The 26976-nt window shown below is 37.1% G+C and overlaps 1 protein-coding gene across 1 annotated transcript in view; it reads right to left on the bottom strand.

Annotated features, from left to right (window-relative positions):
* Positions 1–20915: 20915 nt before the first annotated feature.
* LOC131052817 (protein JINGUBANG-like) overlaps positions 20916–26976 on the bottom strand; it is a 56263-nt gene continuing 50202 nt past the window's right edge. Inside the window, exons 2-3 of the mRNA XM_059222118.1 lie at positions 21302–21585; positions 20916–21205 (exon numbers count right to left, since the gene is read on the bottom strand). Of these exons, the coding sequence (XP_059078101.1) occupies positions 20916–21205; positions 21302–21585 (574 nt within the window). The remainder of the gene's footprint in view (positions 21206–21301; positions 21586–26976) is intronic.

The raw sequence follows: 26976 nt of genomic DNA, 5'->3' as shown, positions 1-26976 counted from the left end.
TGATAATGGAGCAAGCCTAAATATCTGTACATTACAATTGGTCACAACATTAGGATATGCAGTTGAATCAGTGGATCCCTACAAAAAGATAACTATAAAAGCCTATGATGATGCAGAGAGTTCATCCAAAGGAGCAGTTGTGTTACCAATCCGAGTGGGTCCAGTGGTGAAACACATCATATGTCAAGTTCTGGACCTTCCCCCATCATATAATTTATTGTTAGGAAGACCTTTGATACACGTCATGCAAGTCATTCCATCCACCTACCACCAAAGTATCAAGTATCCTCATAATGGTGCAAAAATTACAATCCTGGGTGATGCAAATCCCTTTGCATATTGTCACAATATTAACCATCACCAAAGATTACCATTCCCAACAATAGTTAGCTATCCCATCCACACCATATGTAAGTCCAGCCTCTCTTTCCAGTTCAAACACCACTACACCCAAACAAGAGAAGCTAAAGATGAAAATGGCAGAGGAAGGTCCTGGGGAGTACAATCTAAGCCAACTCTTTTGTGTTGGGCAACTATCAACTTCCCCTAGAACTCACGGTAAGCCTCAAAGGTTCCTTCAAACACCACTGGTCAAGCCAGCATGCCCTTTGGCACCTTTTATCTTTGGAAAGAGTCAAGAAGAAGAGACTAGAGATGAGGAATTAGCAGAATGAATCTATAAAGATCCTATCACCACAGACATCCCATAAGCTAAGCTTCCCATAGATCAATATGGAAAGGGCCTTCTCATTATGGAAAAAATGGGCTATGATGGTTAGATTGCATTGGGACCTTGCAAGAAAGGACGACATGAGCCGATGCAGCTGGAATTAAAGCCTATAGATAACACTAGATTAGGATTTCAAAAAGAGATTCTTCCTAAGCTCATATTCAAAGGGAAACCCAACAAACCTCTATATCAACCTAATACTCTAAAGAGGCCACCCTTGATTATATCAGCAACACCAAGAACCACACCAATTGCCCCAATGCGGCTAACAATCCCAACACTACCAGCCACAACACCAATCATCCCACCAAGTAAGCCAACAACCCAATGAGAGACAACAACTACATCAATAACACCATTAGCAGTATTAACACCCCCAACAACATCGACAACACTGACAATTCCATCAGAAGCAGCAGATTCAAGAATGTCGATACTCCCAGTATCAGATTCATTGATCCCAATAATCCTTCCTTTAGCACCAATCATTCCATCTACAAAGGTACATCAACCAATCACACCTATAGTGTTTAACTCAAATGATATCCTGGTTTGGTATAGTAATTGGATATTGGAAAGCGACTCAAAGATCGATTCACATGAGTGGGAATTCTATTCTGTACTGTTGGCATATGCACACTCCAATGAGACATTGTAGGTGATTGAAGGTTTTGTCATTGATGGAAACCTTATAATCCTATGACACTGGCAAGACATTCCACCAACACTAGCAAGATCAGACTCTACACTGACACTCAGATCACAGGTACCGATAGTGAAAGGTAGCATACCAGTACAGAGGCTGACAAGATTTTTGTTGTAATATATTTTGTTTATTATTTGTAAAATCATTGTAAGTCTACTTGGCAAGTTGTAAAATGAATCTTATATAAGATAGATCATTGTAGAACATTTGTAAGTAAGGAAGAGGAATGTAATTAGGCGAAATAAGGTAGACCTATTATGCGAATTATAGGTTAAGGGTTTATGTTAGAAGTAGAGCAGAAACTAGTACTAGACCTGGCATTATAGATGCTATTTTGAAGTAGTACAAGACATTGGATTTATATAATCGATTTTGTAAGTCAGTAAGACTTTCTATTTTGTATTTGAGCAGTGAGCTCTAGGCAGTTGGCCTTCCTACATGTGCAGGCCCCTCTTCTAGCAGTAATATTCTCTTATTGGCTAATAAGTGAATATTGTGGGTCACAAATCCCACCGAGGTTTTTTCCACACCATGTTTCCTCGTTAAATCTTTGTGTTATGGTGTGTTTTTTATGTGGTTGTTTTTATCTCTGTTTATTGCATTACTTTCTACTTATTGATACACAGTATTAATATGCTCTACATGTTTCAAGTTAAGAAAATCTATTAACTAGTTAGATATTGATTTAGCCCCCCTTCTCAGTATCTGTGGGAATCCTAACAATTGGTATCAGAGCTTGGTCCTCTATTTTCAGAAGCCTAATAGCTTGAGGAAGATCTTGACACTAGTAGAGATGGAAAATTTGATGAAGCAACTTGAAGGAGCTCTCTCAGACTATGATGCAGAAAAATTGAAAAATATCAAACTTAAAGATGATCTAAAGGCTTCTCAGGATATTATTCAAGCACTTCGAGAAAATCTTACTATTTCAAGAAACAAGAGAAGAGAACTTTGTGAAAAGATGCAAAATGAGAATGATGAAAAAGAAACTCTTAATGATATGATAAACAAGCTGAAACAAGAGAACATGACAACAAAGAATGAGATGCATGATATGACTATGAGATTTTGTAAAGAAATTGAAGATAGAAAGAAGAATGAAGAATATTTGACTACAAGACTAAGTGATGCTGCAAATGAAAACACAAGACTCAGTTATGAAAATGATTTATTGAAGACAGATCTGATGCACACTCAGAATGACTCCAATGAATTGATGAGGCAGAAAGAAGTCTTAGAAAGAGAACTAGATACTACAAATCAACATAAAGAGAAATTCAAGAAAAGCTCAGAAGAACTTGGTAACTTGCTGAAGAATCAAAAACCTAAAGGTGACACTTGTGGAATTGGCTTTGAAGTTGGTGAAAGCTTCGGTACTGCAAACACACAGGATCATAACAAACCGGTAAGACAACATACTGCTTATAAATTTAATGGAAAATGCTTTAACTGTAACAAGTATGGTCATAGAGAAAATCAATATAGATCTAGAAATTATCAAAATATCAACACCCCCACCGGTCAATGTTCAAAATGCAACAAAGTTGGTCATAACTCTGAGAATTGTAGAATGAATGTAAAATGTTATGTTTGTGGAAGATTTGGACACCTATCTAATCAATGCAGAACACAAACCAACATAGGTTACGACAAAGCTATTCAGAAGAATAATGTGACTTGCTATGCATGTAACAAAATTGGGCATATTGCTAGATTTTGTAGAAGTAAAGGATCATCGGCAAACAACAAAGGTCCTAGTTTGAAAGGAAAAGAAAAGGTTGAAGAAGTTAAGAAATAATTTTCAAAACAATGGATCGGGAAATTAGAACTGAATGTGGATAGGAATACTACTCCACCGGTAGAACCAAGAAACACTCCACCGGCAGAACAGAGTAGCACTCCACCAGCAGGAGACTCTTCATCAAATTGAAGAAATTTCCTTGAAGGTTTTGCAATCAATGAGGCATATGCTATTATTCCCTCAGTTGATGGTGAGAAGTTGAAATTACTTCTATACCAGCAGACAAAGTTAAGTGATTACTTAACCGACAAGCATTAAATGTGGTAGTTGACAAATTGACATTATAAATTAATGTTTTTGGCTCCATTTCACTTCACCGAGCATTCAAACATTCGAAGAGCATGAAATCTCCAGAGCTAAGGCATTTCGAGCAAAGAGGCAAGGCACTTTAGCAATCAATTCTTCCTAAGGCAGAAAAAGGTATTTATGATCATGGCATCCTCCTTTGCACCTAAATTCATAGAAAACCCTACTGTAGTCGAGGTAATCAAACACCCCAGGCTTGTATTTCAACTAGTTCCCAAGATAGCTAAAAAGGATGACAATGTAGGTGCTTTTTCCCAAATTGCAAAAGGAGTTGTGTATGCAGAAGGCCCTAGAATCTATATCCATTGCCATATAGAAGAATTAGGAGATGAAGAAATCAAGAATATGTACAAATCTTTTATCTGTGATGATTCCGATAAAGTAAAACCTGAACACCAAATTATTGAAACCCTAGGATTCATAGAAATTCTCAGCATTCTGGATTTCCCCAAGGAAGTTATTAGGATAGTATTGAGCAGAGTACATGGTGCATTCTTTTGGTTAGATTCAATCCATAAAATTACCAAGGAAGCGGTGAAAGCTGTAATAGGGTTACCCTCCACCGATAGCCGACTAGACAAAATAAAGGTCTCAAATGACTTGGTAATGAACCTAACTGGTGCAACATTTGATATAAGGTCTCTAAGGGTTGATGATGTGACTGACATAAATGTGAGATTTGTTAGCATGATTTTAGGATACAAAGCAACACATGCAAACAGACTTAACTCAGTTTCCAGTTTATGCATAAAAAGTGCACACGATATGGTAAAAGAAAATGTGAAAATTGATGTATGTGAATGGATAAAGGATGAATTGATTGACAATTTAGGGAAGATCAAGAAGGATAAGAAAGAAACTTTTAGATTTGATAATTTACTTGTATGCTTAATGCTACATATAACCAAATAGGTGCCCGGTATAGGCAACAAGAATCTTTGACATACCGGCCAGAAAACAATTATCAGACTTATTTAACAACATGGGTGAAAACAAGGAAAAGAATATCAATGAGTATTTTCAAGCACTAAAGGCCAGAATGAACAAAAGAATCAGACTATCATAAGTAATTGTTAACAAATACAAGGATGATATATGTTTTGTGATTAAAAAGGATGAGATCTGGATGGAAGTAGTTATCCCAAGAACAATTTGGGTTACTAAAATGGGCTATGAGACTGATGACCACATCATTGAAACATATGTAAAAGCTCCTCTAGAAGCACCAAATGAACCTAAGGAAGAAGTATTTGGTAGTGCTGAGACCATTGAAAGCCAAATTCAATCTAAGAAGAGAGTAAAGAAAGTAGAAGCAACTGTGAGAAGAGGTTCAAGGTAGGCTAAGGCTATAAAAGAAGATGTACTGAAACAAACCAGTATCCCTGAAGATGAGTTATAGGAACAATAACCAGAAACTCACCTGTCACCGGTAGCAACTTCTTCAGAGAGTGACAAGCCAGCTGAATTTAAAAGAGTTGTAAGGCAAAGACAACCTTCACCGGTATCCACACCCTCGCCTAGAAGAACTAGACAAAAATAACAGGTAGTGAGGTCTCCGGTAAAGAAGACAACCCCAAAGAAAAAGATAACACCTAAGAAGAAAAGGACTCAACAAAATATTTCTCCAATTGACAAATTATTGGATGAAATCATAGAAGAAGGAAATCTCAAGAACATAGAAAAATTATATGATACACTATCAGCAGATGAGAAAGAGCAAGTTGAAAAAAGTGTCATTTTACACCTGGATATCTATAAGAAGTTTTTGATGCAAGTTGTAGATGAACTACCAGATGAATTATTCAAGAGACTGGAAGCAAGAAGACAATCTCTTGTAGAGCTTGACAAGAAAATCAAAATTGAAAAATTACTTGTTGTCTACCCAGTCAACTCTCCAAAAGAAATAGATGATCTAATTACAAAGGCCAATCAGTCAATATTCTCTACTGCACACTAACATATTACACTAATGGCAGGAAGAGTAAATGAGGTAACAGAAGAAACAGAAAATGGATGGGATATATTCCTTGTGGAGAAAGAAAAGAAGGAAGAATACAGGAACCCCAAGCCTATCAAAGTCTATCAGAAAGACAAAGATAAGGGTAAAGGAAAGGTTGGTGGACCTCCTAGTATCAAAATAAAAGATAACCTATCCCCACCGCCTCTGATTATTCCACTGGTAACAACAGCAGAAGACCAACCGATAGATGAAAGTATGGATGTATCACAAGAGGATACTAATCCTAATCCCGAGGTACTATACATAGTGGATGTTGACACTCAAAAGGTCAACATTGTGATAGACACAGACACAACTAATAAAACTGACATGGCTAGTGAGCCACCGGTAGCTGACAACACTGATAACACTAAAGGTAAACTGACAGATGGGAAGATAGAGACACAGATAGAGAAACAAGTAGAGCAACAGGATCTAGAACAGCAACAGGTTCATGTGGAAATAGTGCCATCGGCAATAGGAGAGAAACAAAAACCCTTGCTTAAAGAAATGGAAACACAGACTGACCTACCAGAGGTCACTACAAGCATGGTTACTTCCTCCACCGATGGAATTCAGAATATTGGTTCCTCCTTTGTAGGCTATAAATCAACCAATGTAACTGAAGTTCTTTTAGATTCTTTGAAGAAAATAACCGATTGTAGTTCACAAGCTTATAAAGCTATAGATGACACAATCCCAATTTTAAGGATGATAGCTCCTAAATGCAACATAAATAATAAGGATTCTTTAAGTCAACTTGACACTTTGTCGAAGTACATTACTGACAACATAGTGATAGTTGAACAGATAAAGGAACACGCATTCAAAGATAGGTTGGAAATTGAAAAACATAAATTCTTTGAGAATCAAATAAAGAAGTGTACTAGGGAATTTGACACACTTCTACCGGAACTATGTAACATATTGAAGGAATTCAAAACTCTATACAGAGATACTTGCAAGATAAACTTTTTAACAGTTGACATAGATAAGAAAATGAGCAAGGTACAAGAAGAAATAAATAAACTTGCAGACAATTTTGTTAATTCACCTGATACATTATCAGTTTTTGAGCAAAAGGTAACTAGTTTTGAGGCAGAACTACTGAAGCTAGATAGAGAAAAGGAGAGGATAATAAACAAGGCTAAAATTATGAGACTAAGACTAAGTCCAAGACTGGACTATCTAGCATCCTTGTGAAAGGAAATATCTAAGGCATTAGTATAAGGATAGAAAACACCAGCAGAGCATATGCAGCACCTCACCAGTACAGTTCAAAGAATAGAGGCAACAATAAAAGATAGTAAGAAGTTTATGGAAAGCATAAATTTGGTTTTGGCGGATCTTTTTCAAATTGTAACCACCCAGTTACAAAGTTGAGACAGAAAAACTACAACTCTATTGACACCTTGACAATCTTTGTCATTGATGCCAAAGGGCGAGTAGTAGTATGAGAAAATAATCTGCAAAAGACTTATCTACTCAGGCGGAGCTCATATATTTTTGGTACACATTTTTGGATCACAAGTTTTGGATACACTTTTGAAATTTTCTCATGAGTGTTGCCATCAATGCTAAAGGGGGAGATTGTTGCCATATGCACACTCCAATGAGACATTGTAGGTGATTGAAGGTTTTGTCATTGATGGAAACTTTACAATCCTATGACACCGGCAAGACATTCCACTAGCACTAGCAAGATCAGACTCTACACCGACACTTAGATCACCGGTACCGGCAGTGAAAGGTAGCATACCGGTACAGAGGCCGATAGGATTTTTGTTGGAATATATTTTATTTATTATTTGTAAAATCATTGTAAGCCGACTTGACAAGTTGTAAAATGAGTCTTATAAAAGAGAGATCATTGTAGAACATTTGTAAGTAAGGAAGAGGAATGTAATTAGGCGAAATAAGGCAGACCTATTATGTGAATTATAGGTTAAGGGTTTATGTTAGAAGCAGAGCAGAAACTGGTACTGGATCTAGAATTATAGATGCTATTTTGAAGCAGTACAAGATATTGGATTTATATAATCCATTTTCTAAGTCAGTGAGACTTCCTATTTTGTATTTGAGCAGTGAGCTCTAGGCAATTGGCCTTCCTGCATGTGCAGGCCCCTCTTATAGCAGTAATATTCTCTTATTGGCTAGTAAGTGAATATTGTGGGTCACAAATCCCATTGAGGTTTTTCTCACACCGGGTTCCCTCGTTAAATCCTTGTGTTATGGTGTGTTTTTCATGTGGTTGTTTTTATCTCTGTTTATTGCATTACTTTTTGCTTATCAGTACACAGTATTAATATGCTCTACATTTTTCAAGTTAAAGAAAATCTATTAACCGGTTAGATACTAATTCACCCCCCCCCCTCTCAGTATCTGTGTGAATCCTAACATGTACATCTCAATACTTTAGCTGAGGAAGACACATCACCACCTCCACCTCACAAATAAATCCTTGTTTATGGAGAAGCACAGATTAAAACCTCTTGGGTTCCTAAACTGGAAACACCTTCCACAGACCCTACATCACATCCTACGCCTGATTATGATAGGGAGAGTACCATCAACGACCTTCACAACAACGTCTTAACCCTAACTGACATCTTATGAACTTAACCTGATCGATGAGGTAATGCCCATTATCCATCCTGAACTCATCGAATGGAACCAGTTTAATCCCCCATGCCTTGACCATTTTTAAAACGATGAGGTGATCATGGACTTTTTAGAACTACGGGATAACATACCAAGCGGGGATCACAAAGCTGGATTCACCATTGAACTTAATAGTGCAACATACTTTGGGGCAGATGCCAAACATTTCAATTGCAAAAATATAACAATAAAACATGGATCTTCCAGTGAAAACCACACTATGGCACTATTTGATCCCAAAAGAGTAAAAAGAAAGAGTGTATCCAATGATGAAAACCTCTCTGAGGCGCTTGAGAATGAAAGGTTTGACATCCTCCCCTCTACTACAAATCAAGAACGATCAACGATCCTTATTAAGGAAACAAAAGAATTCAATGTGGGGACTCCTGAAACTCCTCACCACATACATCTGGCACCTCTTTTAACTCCAAAGGAACAACCTAAGTTTGTACAATTCTTCCAAAAGTGTCATATCAAATTTGCATGGTCATATGCAGACATGCTTGGTCTTGATCCTGATTTAGTCATGCATCACTTCACCATAGCAAAAGGAGAAAAGCTTGTCAAACAGAAGATTTGCAAGATGCACCCCTAGATTGCGGTACTAGTCAAACTAGAACTTAATAAAATCCTAGATGTTGATTTTATTAGACCAATTGATTATGCAAATTGGATATCCAACATTGTACCTGTCAGCAAACCAAATGGGGGCATTTGTATCTATACTGACTTCAAAGATCTAAATAAGGCATGTCCTAAAGATGACTTCCCCTACCAATCATTGACATGATCGTAGACCTAACCGCAGGACATGCCATTCTCTCTCTCATTGATGGATTTGCAGGGTACAACCAGATAAAGATCTCACTAGAGGATCAACATAAGACGACATTCACATGTCCATGGGGAACATACTGTTGGAATCTAATGCCTTTTGGTCTAAAGAATGCAGGGGCAACATATCAAAGAGCAATGACCACCATTTTTCATGATACGATGCATACCATAATGGAAGATTATGTTGACGACTTACTGGCAAAATCATTAACATGAGGAAGTCATCTGGAAATATTAGAGAAAATCTTTGACAGACTGGAACAATATCATGTCCGACTCAACCCAAAGAAATGTATCTTTGGAGAAACCTCAAGGAAGCTTCTAGGATACATTGTCTCAAGCAAAGGCATTGAGGTCAATCCTACAAAGGTCAAAGAAATCATGGACATGTCACCTCCAAAGAATATGAATCAGCTAAGGACATTACAAGGGTGGCTACAATCCAACCGAAGATTCATTGCACAACTAGTAGATAAGTGCCACCCCTTTACACACCTGTTACATAAAAACATTCACTTTCAATGGGATGCCAGATGCCAACATGCATTCCAAATGTTTAAGGACTATCTCATGAATACACCATTGTTGATCCCACCAGATCCAAGTAGGCCTCTGTTGCTCTATATTTCAAAAACTAATATAGCATTGGGAGTACAGCTGGCTCAACACAATGCAAAAAGGAAAGAGTGTGTTGTTTAATACATCTCTCACCCATTGGTCAGATATGAACTCAATTACACACCCATTGAGTGAGCTTGCCTAGAAATAATCTTGGCAACCACTAAACTGAGGCAGTACCTGTTAACACATAAAGTGCAACTCATTGAAAAGATTGATCCACTAAAGTACTTACTCAGCAAAGCAGCATTGATTGGCCGATTGGCCAAATGGGTGATGATTGTAAGTGAATTTTACATCAAGTATGTGGACCGTAAGGCTATCAAGAGGCAAGTTATTGCAGATCAGCTGGCCAATGCACCCCTCATAGGTGATCATCCTCTTGTTTCTAACTTTCCAGATGAAGAGATCTTCATGATAACAGTAGCACAACCGTGAAAATTATACTTTGATGGTTCATATACTAGGCATGGCTCGGGGGTAGGCATTTTGTTTATCACACCTCAAGGTGACAACATCCCGAAGTCTTACAGGCTAACTTTTCCATGTACAAAAAGCATAGCAGAATATGAGGCCTTGATCACAGGACTCAGACTAGCCATACAATGGAAACTAAAAGAGCTACAGGTATATGGTGACTCCCAACTGGTCATCTGACAAGTAACCAATGAATATCACACCAAGGATGATAAACTCATGCCGTACAAGCAAATGGTAGACAATTTAAAGGCATCATTTACAACTATCACCTTTGAGCATATACCTCGAGATCAGAATCGAGCTGCTGATGCTATGGCTACCATCGCATCTCTACTAGATCTTCCACAGTATTCAACACGATATGAGTTCTTTGTAGAACAACTTTGGATTCCTGCTTATGATATCCCTGAATCTAAGATGATATGTTGCCTTGTCAGTTCTGAATCCCCATGGTATGGTGAGTTCTACACCTATCTACATGATCGCATACTTCCTCCTAACCAATCAAATAACCAATGCAAAACCTTCATTCACCAAATTGCTTGATATACCATCATTGCTGAAACCCTATACTGACGTAGTTTTGATGGTACTCTCCTTCAATGTTCGGAACAAGATGAGATAACAAAGGCCTTGGAAGAGGTATATGAAGGAATTTGTGGACTCACTCAAGCAGTCCTTCCTTGGAAAAGAAGATCATGCACCCTGGATACTATTGGTTATCCATGGAAAAAGACTCCTACTATTTTGTCAGAAAATGCAAGAAATGCCAAGTTCATGGAGACTTGATACATGCACCATCATAGGAATTGCAACCAATCACAACACCATGGCCCTTTTGTCAATAGTGACTAGACCTTGTGGATAAAATTCATCCATCTTCATCCAACAACCACAAATTCATTATTATCGCCACTGAATACTTCACAAAGTGGATCGAAGCTGTTCCACTTACCCAAGTCACCGACAAGCAAATCACCTCATTCATCCTTAATTACATAATCTGATAGTACCCATGTCCATCATCATAGACAATTGACTCCCATTCAAGAATCAAGACTGCTTTTCCACTCCCTATTACCCACAAGGAAATGGTCAGTCCGAAGCATCGAACAAGAACATATTGAGAATCCTCAAGAAGATAATCAATGATGTTGGCCATGATTGGCATGTTCAATTAAATCCAACACTATGGGTGTATCTAACTAGCATTAGAACTCTTACATGCGCAACTCCCTACTCACTAGTGTATGGCACAGAAGCCATCCTTCCTATTGAGGTTGAGATACCATCTCTACAAGTTTCATTGCATAATTTGATAGATGATGAAGCATACAGAGTATCATGTCTTCAAGATTTAGAACTATTTGATAAAAAGTGACAAGTTGCATACAACCACCTCAAATCCTATCAGCATCGCATGAGCAAAAGCTACAATCATCAAGTTAGACCTTGCACATTTGAGGTAGGTGATCTTGTTCTTCGAGAGAATCCTTGTAACCAACCAAACAAAGAACATCAGGGAAAGTTTGAATCAAACTGGCTGGGTCCATATGTTATCACTATTGTATTTGGGTCCAGGACATATTGTTGGCTACTTCAGAAGGAGAACCGCTAGCAGATCTGATCAACAACATGCACCTCTAACAGTTTCATACATCAGTTGTATAGAGAATCAGGCTCCCATACATATTAGAAAAACACCAAAAATATTTAGATAAATCTCCTGAAGAAAAAAAAAAAAAAATCAAAATAGTAAAGAAAAATCATGCATCCAAATGGTGAATAGCTACTCCAGTGGCACCTTGGGTAAGTATGATGGTAAAAACCTGGCAAATAGGTGCCACTCGTAAAGGCTATGGATCCATTGTCTCTCAGACTTGTTGCGGTCACATTCATTGCATCCACTCATCCAACAGTCAAACCATGGCTTGTTATTGACTACAATCAAGGATAGTACTTCATGCATCTTACATCCCACTTTTTCATAGTCATGTCTAAATTGGGGGAAATCCCCTTAACCTATTTGATGGAAGTGGATTTTGCATTACTTGCAATTCATTAAGTTCTTCATTCAAAACTATCTCACAAAATACCAAAAACATTCAAAACTGTCTCACAAAATACCAAAATCATTCAAAACTATCTCACAAAATACCAAAAACATTAAAAAACACTCACAAAGTTCAAAAAACATAAAAAAATATAAAAAATCAATCAAAAACATGGCAACACCTTGTACATACGCATCCAAGTAGACACCAAACAAACATTTTGAGCTACTCAAATGATGACCACTTATCACATTGATTGAACAATCAACATCGACACACAACTACCTTAAACACGGATGCATCCTTCCTTACCAGAACAAAGACAAGATAACATTTTTCTTTGACAAGAAAATTATGTTTAAGCTATCAAGTACTTGGTCAGTTTGTTCATTATTTATTCATTTATATCAAGTTCCTATGCTACTCCGGGATATCCACAAGTGATTAGAGTAGCTAGGATGGTTACTAAGCATTGTTTGACTATCTTCTGTGGCTTATTCCAATGAAGTTCTGGGGCATGTACTAATGGTGTCTACGTGGGAAGTTCACTAAGCTACCCGATCTTATGCGAAATACAATCATAGATCACTATGGCTTGCTGACTACAACGTATACCCCAACCATATGAGCATGAACCATTATGGAGGGTCCATATTCTTTATTTATTTATGCTGCTTGCTTCCAAGTACAATGCTCCAAACTTGGTTCCTACTGCCTCATCCAAGATTGATACTAGCCTTGCTCAATTATGAAAAAAAAGCACTATGGATCATCATTTCATCTCATCTGCTTATATTGCATTTTGTTGCATATCACCCACCAATTTGATCATTCATTATTTATATTTATGGTTTTTATAAGCAAGTGTGAACAAAGTTTAAATATGAGAAATTATTTGGTCTTGGATACATTCACGACAGAGTTCTCTGATACATCATTAGTGCATCATGCAAAGTCTAACCAACCTTGCATTCATCTCTCATGAACACATAGCATCATCATTTCATTACGTTTAGTTGCATTTAAAACACACCTAGTTCATTATCATGTACTTGCATATAGATTTATTAACTTCATTTTTAGGTCTTCATTTAAATACATTCAATATCATTTAGTTGCAGTTACATACATATAGTTCATTATCATTTACTTAGCATCATTTCATCATTGCAAAATCATGACATTTAGATTCATTTGTATAAATTTCTCACCATTACATTTACTACCATTATTAACCATTACTGTGCATTCATTTAGTCATCTAGGTATAGTTAGATGTCTTGTTAAAATCATCATTCACCATCATTTAAGCTTGTTTACCATACATTTGTTTAGATTCCTTTAGTTGCATGCATTTATTTATCTATCCATTAGTTAAGTGAATTCATCTATCTATTCATGTATATTCTTATACTCATTCATTTCATCTTACAAAGATTTCATTTGGGATTCATTATGATGCATTCATTATTCTTTTTTAATTACATTAGGGTGCAGTTGTTCATTACCCCTTAGTTGCATTATCATCACATTATCATTTCACTTAGTCATATTTTATAACATTTAGATCATAACAAAACCATTTGTCTCACCATTTATACATTTCATGTATGCACTTAGTTAGAAATCATGACATAAACATTTGTACTTTACATTTGTTTATTTATTTTACATACATATACCATTCGATTCATTTCATTTCATCATAATCAAACACAACTGCATATCATCATTACACCAACATAAAACACAAGTACTATCTATATCATCGCTAGCATCATTTCATTAGGCATACATCATAATCATGCATTACATACATAAAGCATTACACCAATGAATCATGCATATATTAAACCTACATCCACATGTTAGTATCACATTCATAAAACATGCATATCGACAACATAGAAATCAACATAAAACATGCATATAAAAATCATCTCATAAACACATACATATATCTAAGCACATAAAACATCCATCTAAGCATAAATCGTAAATCATCATCCTACATAAATCCATACATATCATCAAAATACATATAATCACAAAATATGGGATCTCCTCATATATCACATTATATCATCTCGCAAAAAAAAAAATGTATTAGAGTACAATGATGTCAAAAATATCGGCTACCAAGAACCATCCAAGACACAGTCCAAAATGACAATGTAATAAAATACATAAAAGCTCTCTCAAATGCCACTCTAGCCAGATGCTGCACCACCATCACCCCCACCACCATCACCATCACCACCTGCTCCCCCACTACCTCCTACACCACCTGCACTACCTCGTCGTGGAGGACCCATCACACCACCACTGCTCTGCATCCTCTAAGACCTCTCTGATCTCTCCTGATGCATCTGTGAATAGCTCAGTGCTTGCTGACTAGATGGCACCGCCTGCTCATATAGACCTCACCAATAATCAACCTCTCCACCTGCCCTCCGTAACTCCCTCACCAATGAATCAGTTGATGACCCATGTCCTTGTACTCCCTCCAAGGCCTGAACTCTCTTCTGTAGGTGGATCACCCTATCAACTGCCTGATCCCTCTCCCGTAGCACTACAATCAACTCTGACTCCCATGCAAACATCTAAACATCTCTAGCTACAACCTCTACCTCCATATCCTCCACCCGACTCTGCAAAAATAATATCATCTGATCCCAAAGATCTCCATCTCCATCTCCTCCTCAAGCGGCTCCCTCTCCCGTATCCATAGGTGCCTCTCCCTCCTCCATATCCCTACCACCTAATCAAACTCCTCCCTGCATCAAAGGCCCCTATTACAGTCGCAATGGCTACCCCACCTCTCCCTCTCCGTTGTAACCATCCACCTCAACCACCTCCACCTCTAAATCCACCACCACCTCCAAATCCACCACCCTCACCTCCTCCTCCTCCATCCTCTCCTCCACCATCCCCTCCTCCATCACCTCCAACTCCTCCTCCTCCATCACCTCATCCCTCACCTCTCCCTCATCCCCCTACTATATCTCCTTGATCCCCTCTCCTCCATCTTGGTCTCCTATCCTCCTCAAAGGATGGAATCCGCTCTGCCAGATCCAATATGCGTGGAATAGGATGTGCTATAATATACTGTGTATACACCTCCGTCACCCTTCCATCCATAATCTCAAGCCTCATATTCCATGGTCTCGCTTGTAGCGTGTGGAACTCTACTAGGGCCTGATCATAAGGTAACACTAGCCCCCACTGGAACCTCTCCCGTACCACCCGACAATCCCTGCCTCCGTCTAAACTGCCTCAACACTCTACCGGGTACCTATCTCTCCACATTATAGGTTATCCTACCAATCAAGTACCGTGTCATAAATACATAAGGCAAGGCCTCTGCATCATCATCCCAGGGCTTGCACTCAATATAGGGCATCCAGATCACTACATCCAAATCATCTAATGCCTACCACTACCACTCTAACTTCCCCAGGTGGGGCTGACTCATCATATCGCCATACATATACACATAGGGCTGATCCACTACCCTAAATCTCAGACTAACAGGTCAGGTCACCAGTAGGTGCTCCCATGCCTAGATATGCAATAGAGTGATCCCAACTCCTAGTGAGATCGTCTCTCGGTATACCACCTCATGCAACTCCCGATATAGTTGCAATGGAATGCACGCTCCCCATGCAAAGTGGGTCCCCTCATTCATCATCTACTCTATAACCTAGCCCCAACCCACAACTAGTCCATGAGATCGTCGATCCAGGCATAGCAGGCCCCCAACAATCCCTGATAATATAGCTGGTAGTGGCTCATATAATGCAGCTATATCCTCCCACGCTACTAAGCCATCGTGAATAAACACATCCTCATAAAAAAAACCGTTGCACAACCGTTGTCCCCCATGCTTGGTCATATGTCACAAGATCCCCTTGAATAGGGATGTGTAAGATCTATCACACATCCTCCAGTGTCACAGTCATCTCCCCCATATCTAGGTGAAATGTACAAGTCTCACTATGCCACCGCTCTACCAATGTTGTCATCAAACCGTAATTTGTCCGAATCACGGGCATATACATCACATCGTACAAGCATGTCTCTACAATGAAATCAATCACAGCCTTTGTAAGACCATCTCTTAATTGCTATGTGGTTGGATACTTCTCGCGCATCTGTAAGATGCGAAAATCCTTCTACACATGCACATCAACCATCATCATCAGTTGCTTTGTTTCAAAATTTCTTAAGTTTAAACCTATACTATCAACACGTACTTTGATCAAGTATCTTTGGGTCTCAATAGGTAAGCAATCATGACACACCTAGACTACAACAAGCATTTATCCTAATGAACTAAGTCTCAATGGGGCTGCTATGGTTCAAACCAACTAACCTCTCCATCCATCCATCATTGGCATCAGGAGATTCTTTTTCTAAAACACTAGGGCATCTATTTTTCTGACAATAGCGCTACTTTTCTAACAACTACACTACTCTCCTAACAATCGTGCTACAACAACTACACACTAGCGCTAAACAAACAATAGTGCTCGAACAACTACGCAATAGAGCCATTTAACAGCACTAGTGCTACAAAAAGGACTCGATAGCGCTAAAACTACATCATCGCTAACAAAACAACTCAACTGTGCTACAAATTGCAAAAGCGCTAAAACCACTATGCAATGGCCCTATAGCGACACAATAGTGATAGTTTAATTGACAACAACGCCAAAACACAGTTTTAGTGCTATTGTTTTGACTCAACTTGGACACTTAAAAAAAGACATAAAAAATGCGTGAAAAGAAAAATTTCAAATTTACATACCACTGGTCCGTAGTCATCTGGCCGCTGGAATCACCGAACCTACTCTAGCCAATGATCTGCTATCGGTACCGACATCGTGACTGTTGCTCACTCTTTCAAAGAAGTCACTATCAGAGCTCTGAATCATTGTGGAGATGAATGCAAATGACCCTATTTTTCCCACTTCACCCCCATATATACCCTTCGCACTAAACCTAATTTTACCCCACTGACCACCGTGGTCCCCGTGAACTTCCTGTGCCTCCCATTTCTCCATTTTATCTCCAATTTCTTCTATTCTTTCATTGATATTGCTAAATTCTTCTCTTCTACCTGCCTGCCAATTTTCATTCTTTTTCGAGAGATCGCTCGATTTTTTGAAATTTTCGGCCCATCTCTGAAGGGGGCATGCCACCCATTAAATTAACATTTATGGGGCATATATCTTCAAACATATTTTTCTTTCTTTGAAACGATGCGATAAACCGCACTGTCTCAAAGAGGGGCAAATGTAGTCACATAAATCTATCCAATTTAATTAAATGAATATTTGCTATTTATTTGATTAAAAACCCACTAGCCCTAACTTAATTAAATTAACATTTAATTAATTCATCGTCAAACATTCTCCTATTAATTAAATAAATTATTTAATTTATTTTAATTCATTCATTAAACCAAATTCACAATCAATTAAATGAATAAATCCTATTTATTTAATTTAATCCCCTTTCCTCTTTTAAATAAATAATTAAAACATTTATTTAAATCATTAAATCCCCCCCCCCCCCACTTGCATTCTCCTAAAAATGCAAGTTGCACCTATTTGTTGAAATAAATGAATTTTATTTTAATAAAAATCCTATTTTCCCTCACTCACCAAACCCACTTACAATCCTAAATCCCCTTCTAGACTCTTCTAACCCCTTCCTAATTAGCCTAATCCATCCCCTAAATATTGTCACATTCCTAAGCAACTTGAAGTCACTTCTCAAAGCCCTCAAAGTCTTTGAAAAGCATTTAATGCTTTATGTGTTCAACAATCTAACCTCTAAAATCTTCCAAACCAGAAATGGCTCTTATGTGACCATTAATGGCTCTTACATAACCATTTATGGTTAAATCCACTTGCATGCATGGTTAGGGACTTTGACCTCTAACTCAACCCTCATGTAACCCATGTGTCTCTTCAAGCATTTATTGCTTTGACCATGGTTATCCTCACTAACTCTTGCACAAGAGTTTATCCATTGGATAAAACTATTATTCCTTGAATAATGAATTTATTCACTCAACTCGACATTAACCTTACCTCCCAAGTTAACCCTCAGGTCATGTCAAGCATTTAATGCTTATTCCCTCTCCTCTCAATCCATCTCTTGTTGAGATTTTTCGTCCTAGGATTGGGTTGAAAGTCCTCACATGGATCTTAAACCCTTCAATCCTAACCCTTGTTGAGATTACTCAATCTCAGCCATCCATTGCTCCATTTTTGTATAAATAAAGCTCATTTCTTCATGATCCAAATCCTAAAAAACTTGTATGCATTTAATTTATAGCCAATTTTAGAGAAGAGTATTTTAGAATAAACTACTAATATTTTGTCATTTTGGACTAAAATAAATCTTAGTTCATTTCATAGCATATCATAATTAGTTTGTTTTACACTTGCATAGCATAGTTTAAAGCATTTCAATCTTAAATCTCCATAAGACATCCATAGTGCAAACAACTACTGAGAGCTACACTCATTTGGAAACTTGGAGAGGAGAGGAACAAGGGAGGAAGAGCTACAAGCATGGTGGAAGGCATTTGGAGATGCCTTGTTGCATTTGTTTTCATTGTTAAATGCTCTATTGTGTTTATAGTGTCTCTCTTGATATGCCTGTTTAGAATAATCTTTAGTTGATTAACACTAACTCTTTGTTTCTTGTGTTTTTCATGTGTGTGTGTTGCCTCACGACAAGTTTTTCTAACATTCCTTCTTTTGCAGAGCATCAGTAATTATTGAATTGCATTCTTGTTGCACAATCAATGTGACTCCTCTTTTCTAGATCTCTGAATTTTGGCCTCCACAACTTTTTTGCTTCTCTCCTTCTATGACATGCTTACATGCAGGTGATCTTTGGGAGTTGTAGAGTTGATCTTTCCTCAACTCCAATAGTAGGTTTATAAAAAATGCTCTTTGTTGTAATACACATTTGATGATATCTTCCTTAAAACCTCTATTTCATCGTATTTTTAATTTCCTTTTATCCTTTGAGTATAATGGTGGTTTTAGTAGATTTAACTCTCTTATTTCTATCATTTTTGTACTTTCAAAATATTTGTTGATTTTTTTGCTTGTCCCAACTATATTGTTTTGTTTGAATATTTTTATTCGTATAAAATGATGGTACATCATGTGAAAATTCTCACACAACACTAGAATCCCAAGAAGAGGTCTTAAAACTTACATCCTAGGTGTCCTATTTTCTAAATTATTCATATTTTAAATCAAAACGCTATTTTCAAATTTCTCTATATCATGTTATTTTCGCTATTCATCTATTTTGTTAAAAATCTTGTTTTATTATATCAAGTTTCATTCCTAATTTAAAATTAGACTTTAGGAAAGGGTTACTAGTATGAATTTGAATAATACATTTAGTTAAACATTAATATTTATAGTTAATTCTAATGTAATATGTTATAATCTATTTGGTTGAACCATGTTTACTTAGTTAAAGCCATAATATTTTTCAACTTTTTCTTTACTTTCCTAAAGGTAGTTTTAATAATTGAAAGTAAGCTCATTTTTAAATGCTCAAAATTTGTCATATGTACCTTAAAGTTCATAAGAGGTGTGTTAATGGTGAAAAAAGTACACATGACCATTGTATCTTTTGAGTGATCCAATCATTTTATTACTATGTTGAGTACTTAATTTCACTTTGGCATACATCCTCATATTAGTTTGAATGCAAAACAAAGTAAGAAAAAAATTTAACGAGGAAAATCACATACCCATACTCTTTTCCCTTATGTCTTGGGTCATGATATCTTTAATGCTCTCATGCATTAACTTGATTACAAGATATGTTTCAATTTCTTACATCCTAATAATTGAATAAATTGAATCATTATTTCGAGTCTGTATTCATGATTAAGTATAACTATAAATTTAATAAAATTATTGATTTTATTATTGTAATTACAATTTTTAGCTAAGATTTCAATATTTTGAAAGAAAAACTTAAAATAATATAAATTATTTATTCTTTATATTTTAATGTTAAATGATTACTAGTATTTAACTCTTTGAATTGAGAGTATTAAAATTTAATTAACAACTTCAAAATAATTAAAACAATTAATAATTATTGACATTCTATAATGATAACAATGATTGAAATATAATGATGTGAGCATATTAACAAATATTCTTCTTTTAATTTACTTGTCAAAATATTAATATTTAATAAATAATGTATATTTTTAAAATAAGCAACATATAATATTTGTGTGTTTATATATAATAAATTAAAATAAAATAACTCCAAATTAATATTTCTCCACATTTTTTAAATAACTATATTTAAAATATCTATATTAATTAAATTACTACTTAAAAATTCAACTTTATTATTATTCTAAATGAGCCCTCGAGGGATCAATTCTTGTTGAGTGTGAGGTCCAGACACCATAACCATAAATTTTGACTAAACGGATACCCCTCAAACCTTGACCTTTAGAATATCTCCAACCAAAAGTAAAAAAATTTAAATCCCTTTTAAAAGAAAGATAAGATCAATTCAACCACTTTAACAATTAGTACAACAAATCCCCTTTTTTTTTAATTCAAAATTTAGAAAGCAGCAATACTGCGGTTCAGGAGGCATAGCAGAACTATTTCCACTTAACTTTGTTTATTTCAAATGAGAACCTACAACCCCTAACCCTTATACAGTCGAGAATAATCCTGCATGTCCTCAAGAGGAGCAACAATGTCGATCCTAACGCACCACACCATGATTACTCCATCAGGGCTTCCACTAAATACAAGGCATTTATATCCATCCTCTCTAATGGCAGCGATGCATTTCACAAGGTTTCCATACCCTTGAAGAACTGCGAGACAAGACAGCACAGGCTTCATCCAAACTCGAATTGTGCCATCCGCGGACCCACTAAACATCAAATTTTTTCCCATAACAGAGAGGCAAAGAACAGCATGTCGATGGCCTCGAAGGAAGCAAGAATGCTACATTACTTGTCCCTTCCCCTTCCCCTTATCCCACATAGTAATACACCCATTTTTTGACCCCATATACAGAGAACACCTGTCCACACTAAGCGCCAGGGCCTTCACAGAAGAGTACTGCATCCGAAACCTTCTCATCAAAATGAGCCTTGTGCGCCTGCTGCCCCACATTTTCACTGTGCAGTCATCCGACCCACTGTAAAGCAACCTGTCCGGGGTGATGGCGAGAGCATTAACGGCTTCGTTGTGTGCAACAATGGTCTCCATACACTTGAGATTGGATATTCTCCAGACCTTCACAGTCTTACCCCAAGATGCTGAGTACAAAACGTCTTTAGCCACGTCGTACGCAAGAGATATCCTATTAAAGACATGGAGCTGAATAACTTATTTCAGCTCCATGTCTTTGTTTATCTTTTTGTCTGTCTTGTTTTGTGTGCTCTTGCACATGTTTGAGTTAAGATCCTACTATTGGGGCTTGGTTCCTCAAAACTAGTGATATCTTATAGTCCTTGTGATTTTGCCCCTCACTCCTCATCTTTCTCATCTCTCTTCACTAATACAAGCGATCACATAGAAGAGAAAACCACAAATCATCCATGAAATGTCAATAGCAACGCCATGAGTTCATGAGAGGAATGAAAGAGAGAGCATTGATACACACTAGATCATAAATCATTGCAAGCCCATTATTTTGCTTTAATAAATATAAGATCATGATGTGGGATTTTTGAGAAGGCCCAATCTGTTTCTTAGCTCCATTATTTTACTTCTTTTTGGAGTACGGTGCGTTGCGACCTCTTGGTTCTTTGAGCAGAAGTTCTTACGCTTATCTCTAGTATTCGACTTGAAACCCCCAAAACCCTTTGCAACATCAGCTTTGTAATCGAGTAGGTGCTCTATAGCAGTAATGGCTTCCACCAAAGTTTGCACGTTTTGTTTTCACACTTCGGTATGCACCCACTACTAAAGGTTTCACATCAACAAGTAAAGTTTCTCAAAATTAGATAACTTCGGAGCCTCTAGATCCAATGTTTAGAAAGCGCGTACATAGTCTCGGATCTTGCTTGAACAACCTAATCAGAGTTGCCAAGATGAAATTTCTTTTGTAGAGTGGACTTTAAATCTTTCCAAGACTTTATATCCAACATGATCTTGTCGACAACCTTGTCTATAGGTAAGTCTCTCCACCAAAGGTTCACACCACTTGTGAGGAGAGTGGTTGTTTTCTTCACTCGCGCTTCATCAGATAGCCGTGACATATTTGAGAATAACTCTTCAACATCTCAAAAGAAGATGTCAAGAGCATTGTCATCCCACATTCTGTCGTATGACTCAACTAGCAATGTAGGTTTTGAGGAACCCTACGCACCTGTCTGTGTAAGAAAAGTGTGATGTAAAGCTTGACCATCTTTGAGGAATTGGACTTCCTCTCACAAACAAGAAATTTCTTCCAAAGCATCATTAGCATTGTCTATGATGTCACTATAACTAGATTCGGGATTTGTTATACAATTATCCAAATCTACCACTTTCAGGGTCTGCACATGATTCTCAAGCTCATGGACCAAGGTTCGAGTCTTAGGTTGGTGTGTTTGACCTCCTCGGCTAGAACACACTCCTTCAGAAATCTCGTGGTCAGGATCTTCCTCTTCTTCGTGCTTATATTATTGATCTTCCATAGGAAACATCTTTTCGAGAAAATCCAATGCAAAGCCACTTAAGCACTCTGATACCAAATATAAGAGGGTTGTGTAACACAACCCGCCTTCAGCACAAATTCACAACTCAACTCATCCCAGGGACGATCAAAGGACATCATCAAGTCCTCTACGCCTAACCAAATTTGCAGAGTACAAAATTATACAACAGACTCCTTAAAGATTTTACACGCTAAGAATGCTTTACGGACTAAGAAATTCAATAATGCACTAAAATGATTAACCAACACAAGAAGTTAAGAAATGCACAAAAGATTCAAACAACAAGAATTCAGGGCCAAAGAGTACTTCATACATTTCCAGAGCAATGAAAACTACAAAGCCTACTCTCTGAAATGCTTGGAAACTTGGTCTTAGCTAAAAGTGCTTACCAGCTACACACACTATAAATTATTCACCCCATGGTGTCAAGTCTTAGCCTACTTCTCCTGAGTAGGAAGTCATCTTGATTAAAAATCCTAAGAACTCACTATCAGGCAACTCGCACTAGAATTACACTCGCATAAAATGTTGGCATTATGGATGAATTGATTATGTGATGCATTGATGTTTTGTCATTGATGTCAACACTAGCTATTATGGTTGGTTACCAGTAGAAGATCTAGTGTTACCGGCAGAAGGGACTACCTATTGGACACTTCTGGCATGTTTGGATCTATGGAGTATGTTTGATTTTATGTGTTACATGCTTCTAGAGCATGTTTTTGTTAGTTGATATTGACTTGGTAATTGGATGTTATCACACACTCTTGTAAACCCATACCGGCATTGGTTTAAGGTTTAACCGGAAGAGCTTTCACTGAGGAATCTTGATAGGATGCATAAGTGGCATTGGTGCGACTTCTAGATGGATTTCAGGATGCTGAAGATGTTATTTGATCATGCTTCAGCTGCTTGAAGACATTTCTTTGGCATGGTGGACCCAAAATAGGTCTGGTACCTATCTAGGTTATGGACCAGTATCATGTTAACGTGTACTCTACATGTTACCGGGATGTTTTGGGATGTTCTATGGATTGGTTATTGTTGTTTTGGTCTTAAGCCGACATGGCATATCATTGTAATATGGGTTTATGTAATGATCTTATTGTAATATCTTTTAGGTGGCCGACCTAATTGCTTTAGGCCTTAGGGCTGGTATAAAATGATGTCAGATCTCATTGTAGATCATGAGGAATATGTGTCATGGTCTTGGAATATAATATCATATGCGAAGGACATTTGGTCAATCATAGGTGATCAAATTGGGATTAAGGAAGAGGTCAAAGTCCTTCGGTATTGAGCTTAACCGGGATTGTAATCAGGCATGGTAGATGCTATCTCTAGCAATTCACTCTATTGGATTGTTGTCCATTTATCTTGAGATGGTTATTACCTCTCTATAGTCAGTGAGACACTTTTGTAATGAGCAGTATGCTTTAGGCAGTGTGCCTTTTTGCATGTGCGGGCCCCTCATTGTATCACATACTTTCTACAGAAATATCATCTGACTGTGGGTAGGCTTCCCACCGTGGTTTTTCCCTTTTCGATTTTTCCATGTACAAATCATGGTGTTATGTGGTATGGTTGTATTGTGTTGATTATAGGCTTTATTGTTAAGTTTCATTGCTTACGAGTATCTATTTCTTTTATTCTGGTACTTAATGTTTATGTGATCCGGTTAAAGGTTATTAAGTGGATTAATTGATATAATCTGTTAAGAACTGATTCACCCCCCCTCTCATTTTTTCACCGGTTATCTTAACAATTGGTATCAGAGCTTTGTCCTCTTTTGCAAAAGCTTAACTACTTGACGTAGATCCTATGGCAATTAACACTTCAAATCCGTCGGGAACTATTTTCAAATGAGAAATCCCTAAGGTTGATGGAACAAATTATGGGATATGGAAAATTCAAATGGAGACTCATCTTAGATGTCTGGGGAAGGATATTTGGGAGAGCACTGAGAAAGGATACACACCTTATGATCTGACATCCGGCAATCATGCTCCTGCAGACCTGGACAAGAATATTGAAAATGATTGTAGAGATAGAGAAGCCCTCTTGTATGCACTTACTGATCAACAAATCATGGGATTGGTTGATAAATCATTGGCAAAGGTTATGTGGGATAAATTTCAAACTCTGAATGAAGGCGATCCTATTGTCAAAATTGCTAAACTTGATGGTTACCGGGTAAGATATGAAAACTTAAAGATGGAAGATAATGAAAGAATTGCTGTATTTGTGGAAAGAGTAAATGAGATTGTTATGAGAATACAATGTTGTGGAGGATCTCTGAGTGAAGATGAAATAGTTTCCAAAGTCTTGAGAGCCCTTCCACCAACTTACAAGATGATGGAAACTACAATTAATGAGTTGAGAACAATGGCAAACACTTTAGTTATCAGGCATTTTGATTGGGAAACTATCTACTTTTAAGCTTGAAGAATTTGGATCTTCTAGAGTTGCAAAATCTAAACCTTCTTTTCATGCATCATCATCTACCGGCAAAAGTGATTGAAAAGACTTATATGCAAAATAATTGAAAGATATGATGAAAGAAGATGAAGAATTTGAGCAACTTGAAGCCTTATTTTCTAGAAGAGTACCTAAAGGACTGACAGGAAGTAAGTATAAAGGAAAAGAACCTTTTAAATGTTTTGCATGTAATAGGACTGGTCATTTTGCATCTAGATGTCCTAAAAGGAATACAAGATTTGAAGAAAGAGTTAAGAAATCATTTAAGCCTAACTAGAACAAATATAGATTCAAGAAAAGTAAACAATTCTACATAGTGGATGAGGAAGGAGTAAGCGATGACTCTGCTAGTGGATCCAGCAATGGAAAGGAATGGGTGTTCTATGCTTTAAAGGAAGATGAACCAGAACCAGCTATCATGAATAAAGAAAAGGCCCTGGGAGCAAAATTTGAAGATGAGGATGAATGGGTAATTGATAGTGGATGCTCACATTATATGACTGGAGATAAAAGAAATTTCTATCCTGGAAGAATACAATGGCAGTCAAGTCAGATTTGGAGATGAAAAAGCATGTATAATCAAAGGTAGAGGTATTATTTCTTTATATAGCAAGAATAATACTGATAATGTCTATTATGTAGAAGGTTTAAATTATAATGTTTTGAGTGTTGGTCATTTGGTGGACAAGGGTTTCCAACTTCAGTTTAAAGATAGAAAATGCAAAATCATTAACAAGACTGGTTTGGAGATTGCAACTGGTCTTCAGACTGGAGGTAATATCTTTAACTTGAACATTGGTAATAAGACATGTTTGATTGCTCATATTGATGAGAGTTGGTTATGGCACAAGAGGTTGTGTCATGTTAATTTGATTGTATTGTTAAGATCAATTCAACTAAGGCAGTTAGAGATATACCTAGAATTATGAAGCCTCATAATTTGATATGTAAGGATTGCCAGTTGGGAAAGAAAGTTAGAACTTCTTTTAAGAGCATACATGATAAATCTAATGATGTACTTGATTTGATTCACACTGACTTATGTGGTCTTGCAAGGACTAGAAGCTTTCAAGGTGATAGGTATTTCATGCTGATTATTCATGACTATTCTAGGATGATGTGGGTGACTTTTTTTAGGGAGAAATCTGAAGCCTTTGAGAAATTAAAGATCTTTAAAGCAAAGATTGAAACACAAACTGGATTCAAAATCAAATGTCTAATATCAGATCAAGGCAGCGAGTTCACTTCTCATAAATTTAACAGCTATTGTGAGACAAATGGAATTAAGAGATAATTATCTGCACCTCGGACTCCTTAATCGAATGGAGTAGTGGAAAGAAAGAACATAACTGTAAAGCGGAAAATCGTGATCGAACCCTAGTTGCTCTCCCCTCTTCCAACTCCAAGGAGAGAGAAGGGAGATTCACTAGGGTTGATGGTTTTCACTTAGGGGAGAGGCTTTACATTCAAAAGAGGGGTTGAAACCCACAAGATCCAATCCCATGCAATGCAAGATTGGATGCTAAATGAGTTTCAAGGGTTATGACAGCAAGGCTACCCTCTTTTGTAAA

Source organism: Cryptomeria japonica, chromosome 6 (assembly GCF_030272615.1).
Source record: "Cryptomeria japonica chromosome 6, Sugi_1.0, whole genome shotgun sequence".
NCBI classification, from domain to species: Eukaryota; Viridiplantae; Streptophyta; class Pinopsida; order Cupressales; family Cupressaceae; genus Cryptomeria; species Cryptomeria japonica.
Note: the sequence above shows the minus strand (reverse complement) of the source record. Positions and strands in the feature narration are given on the sequence as shown.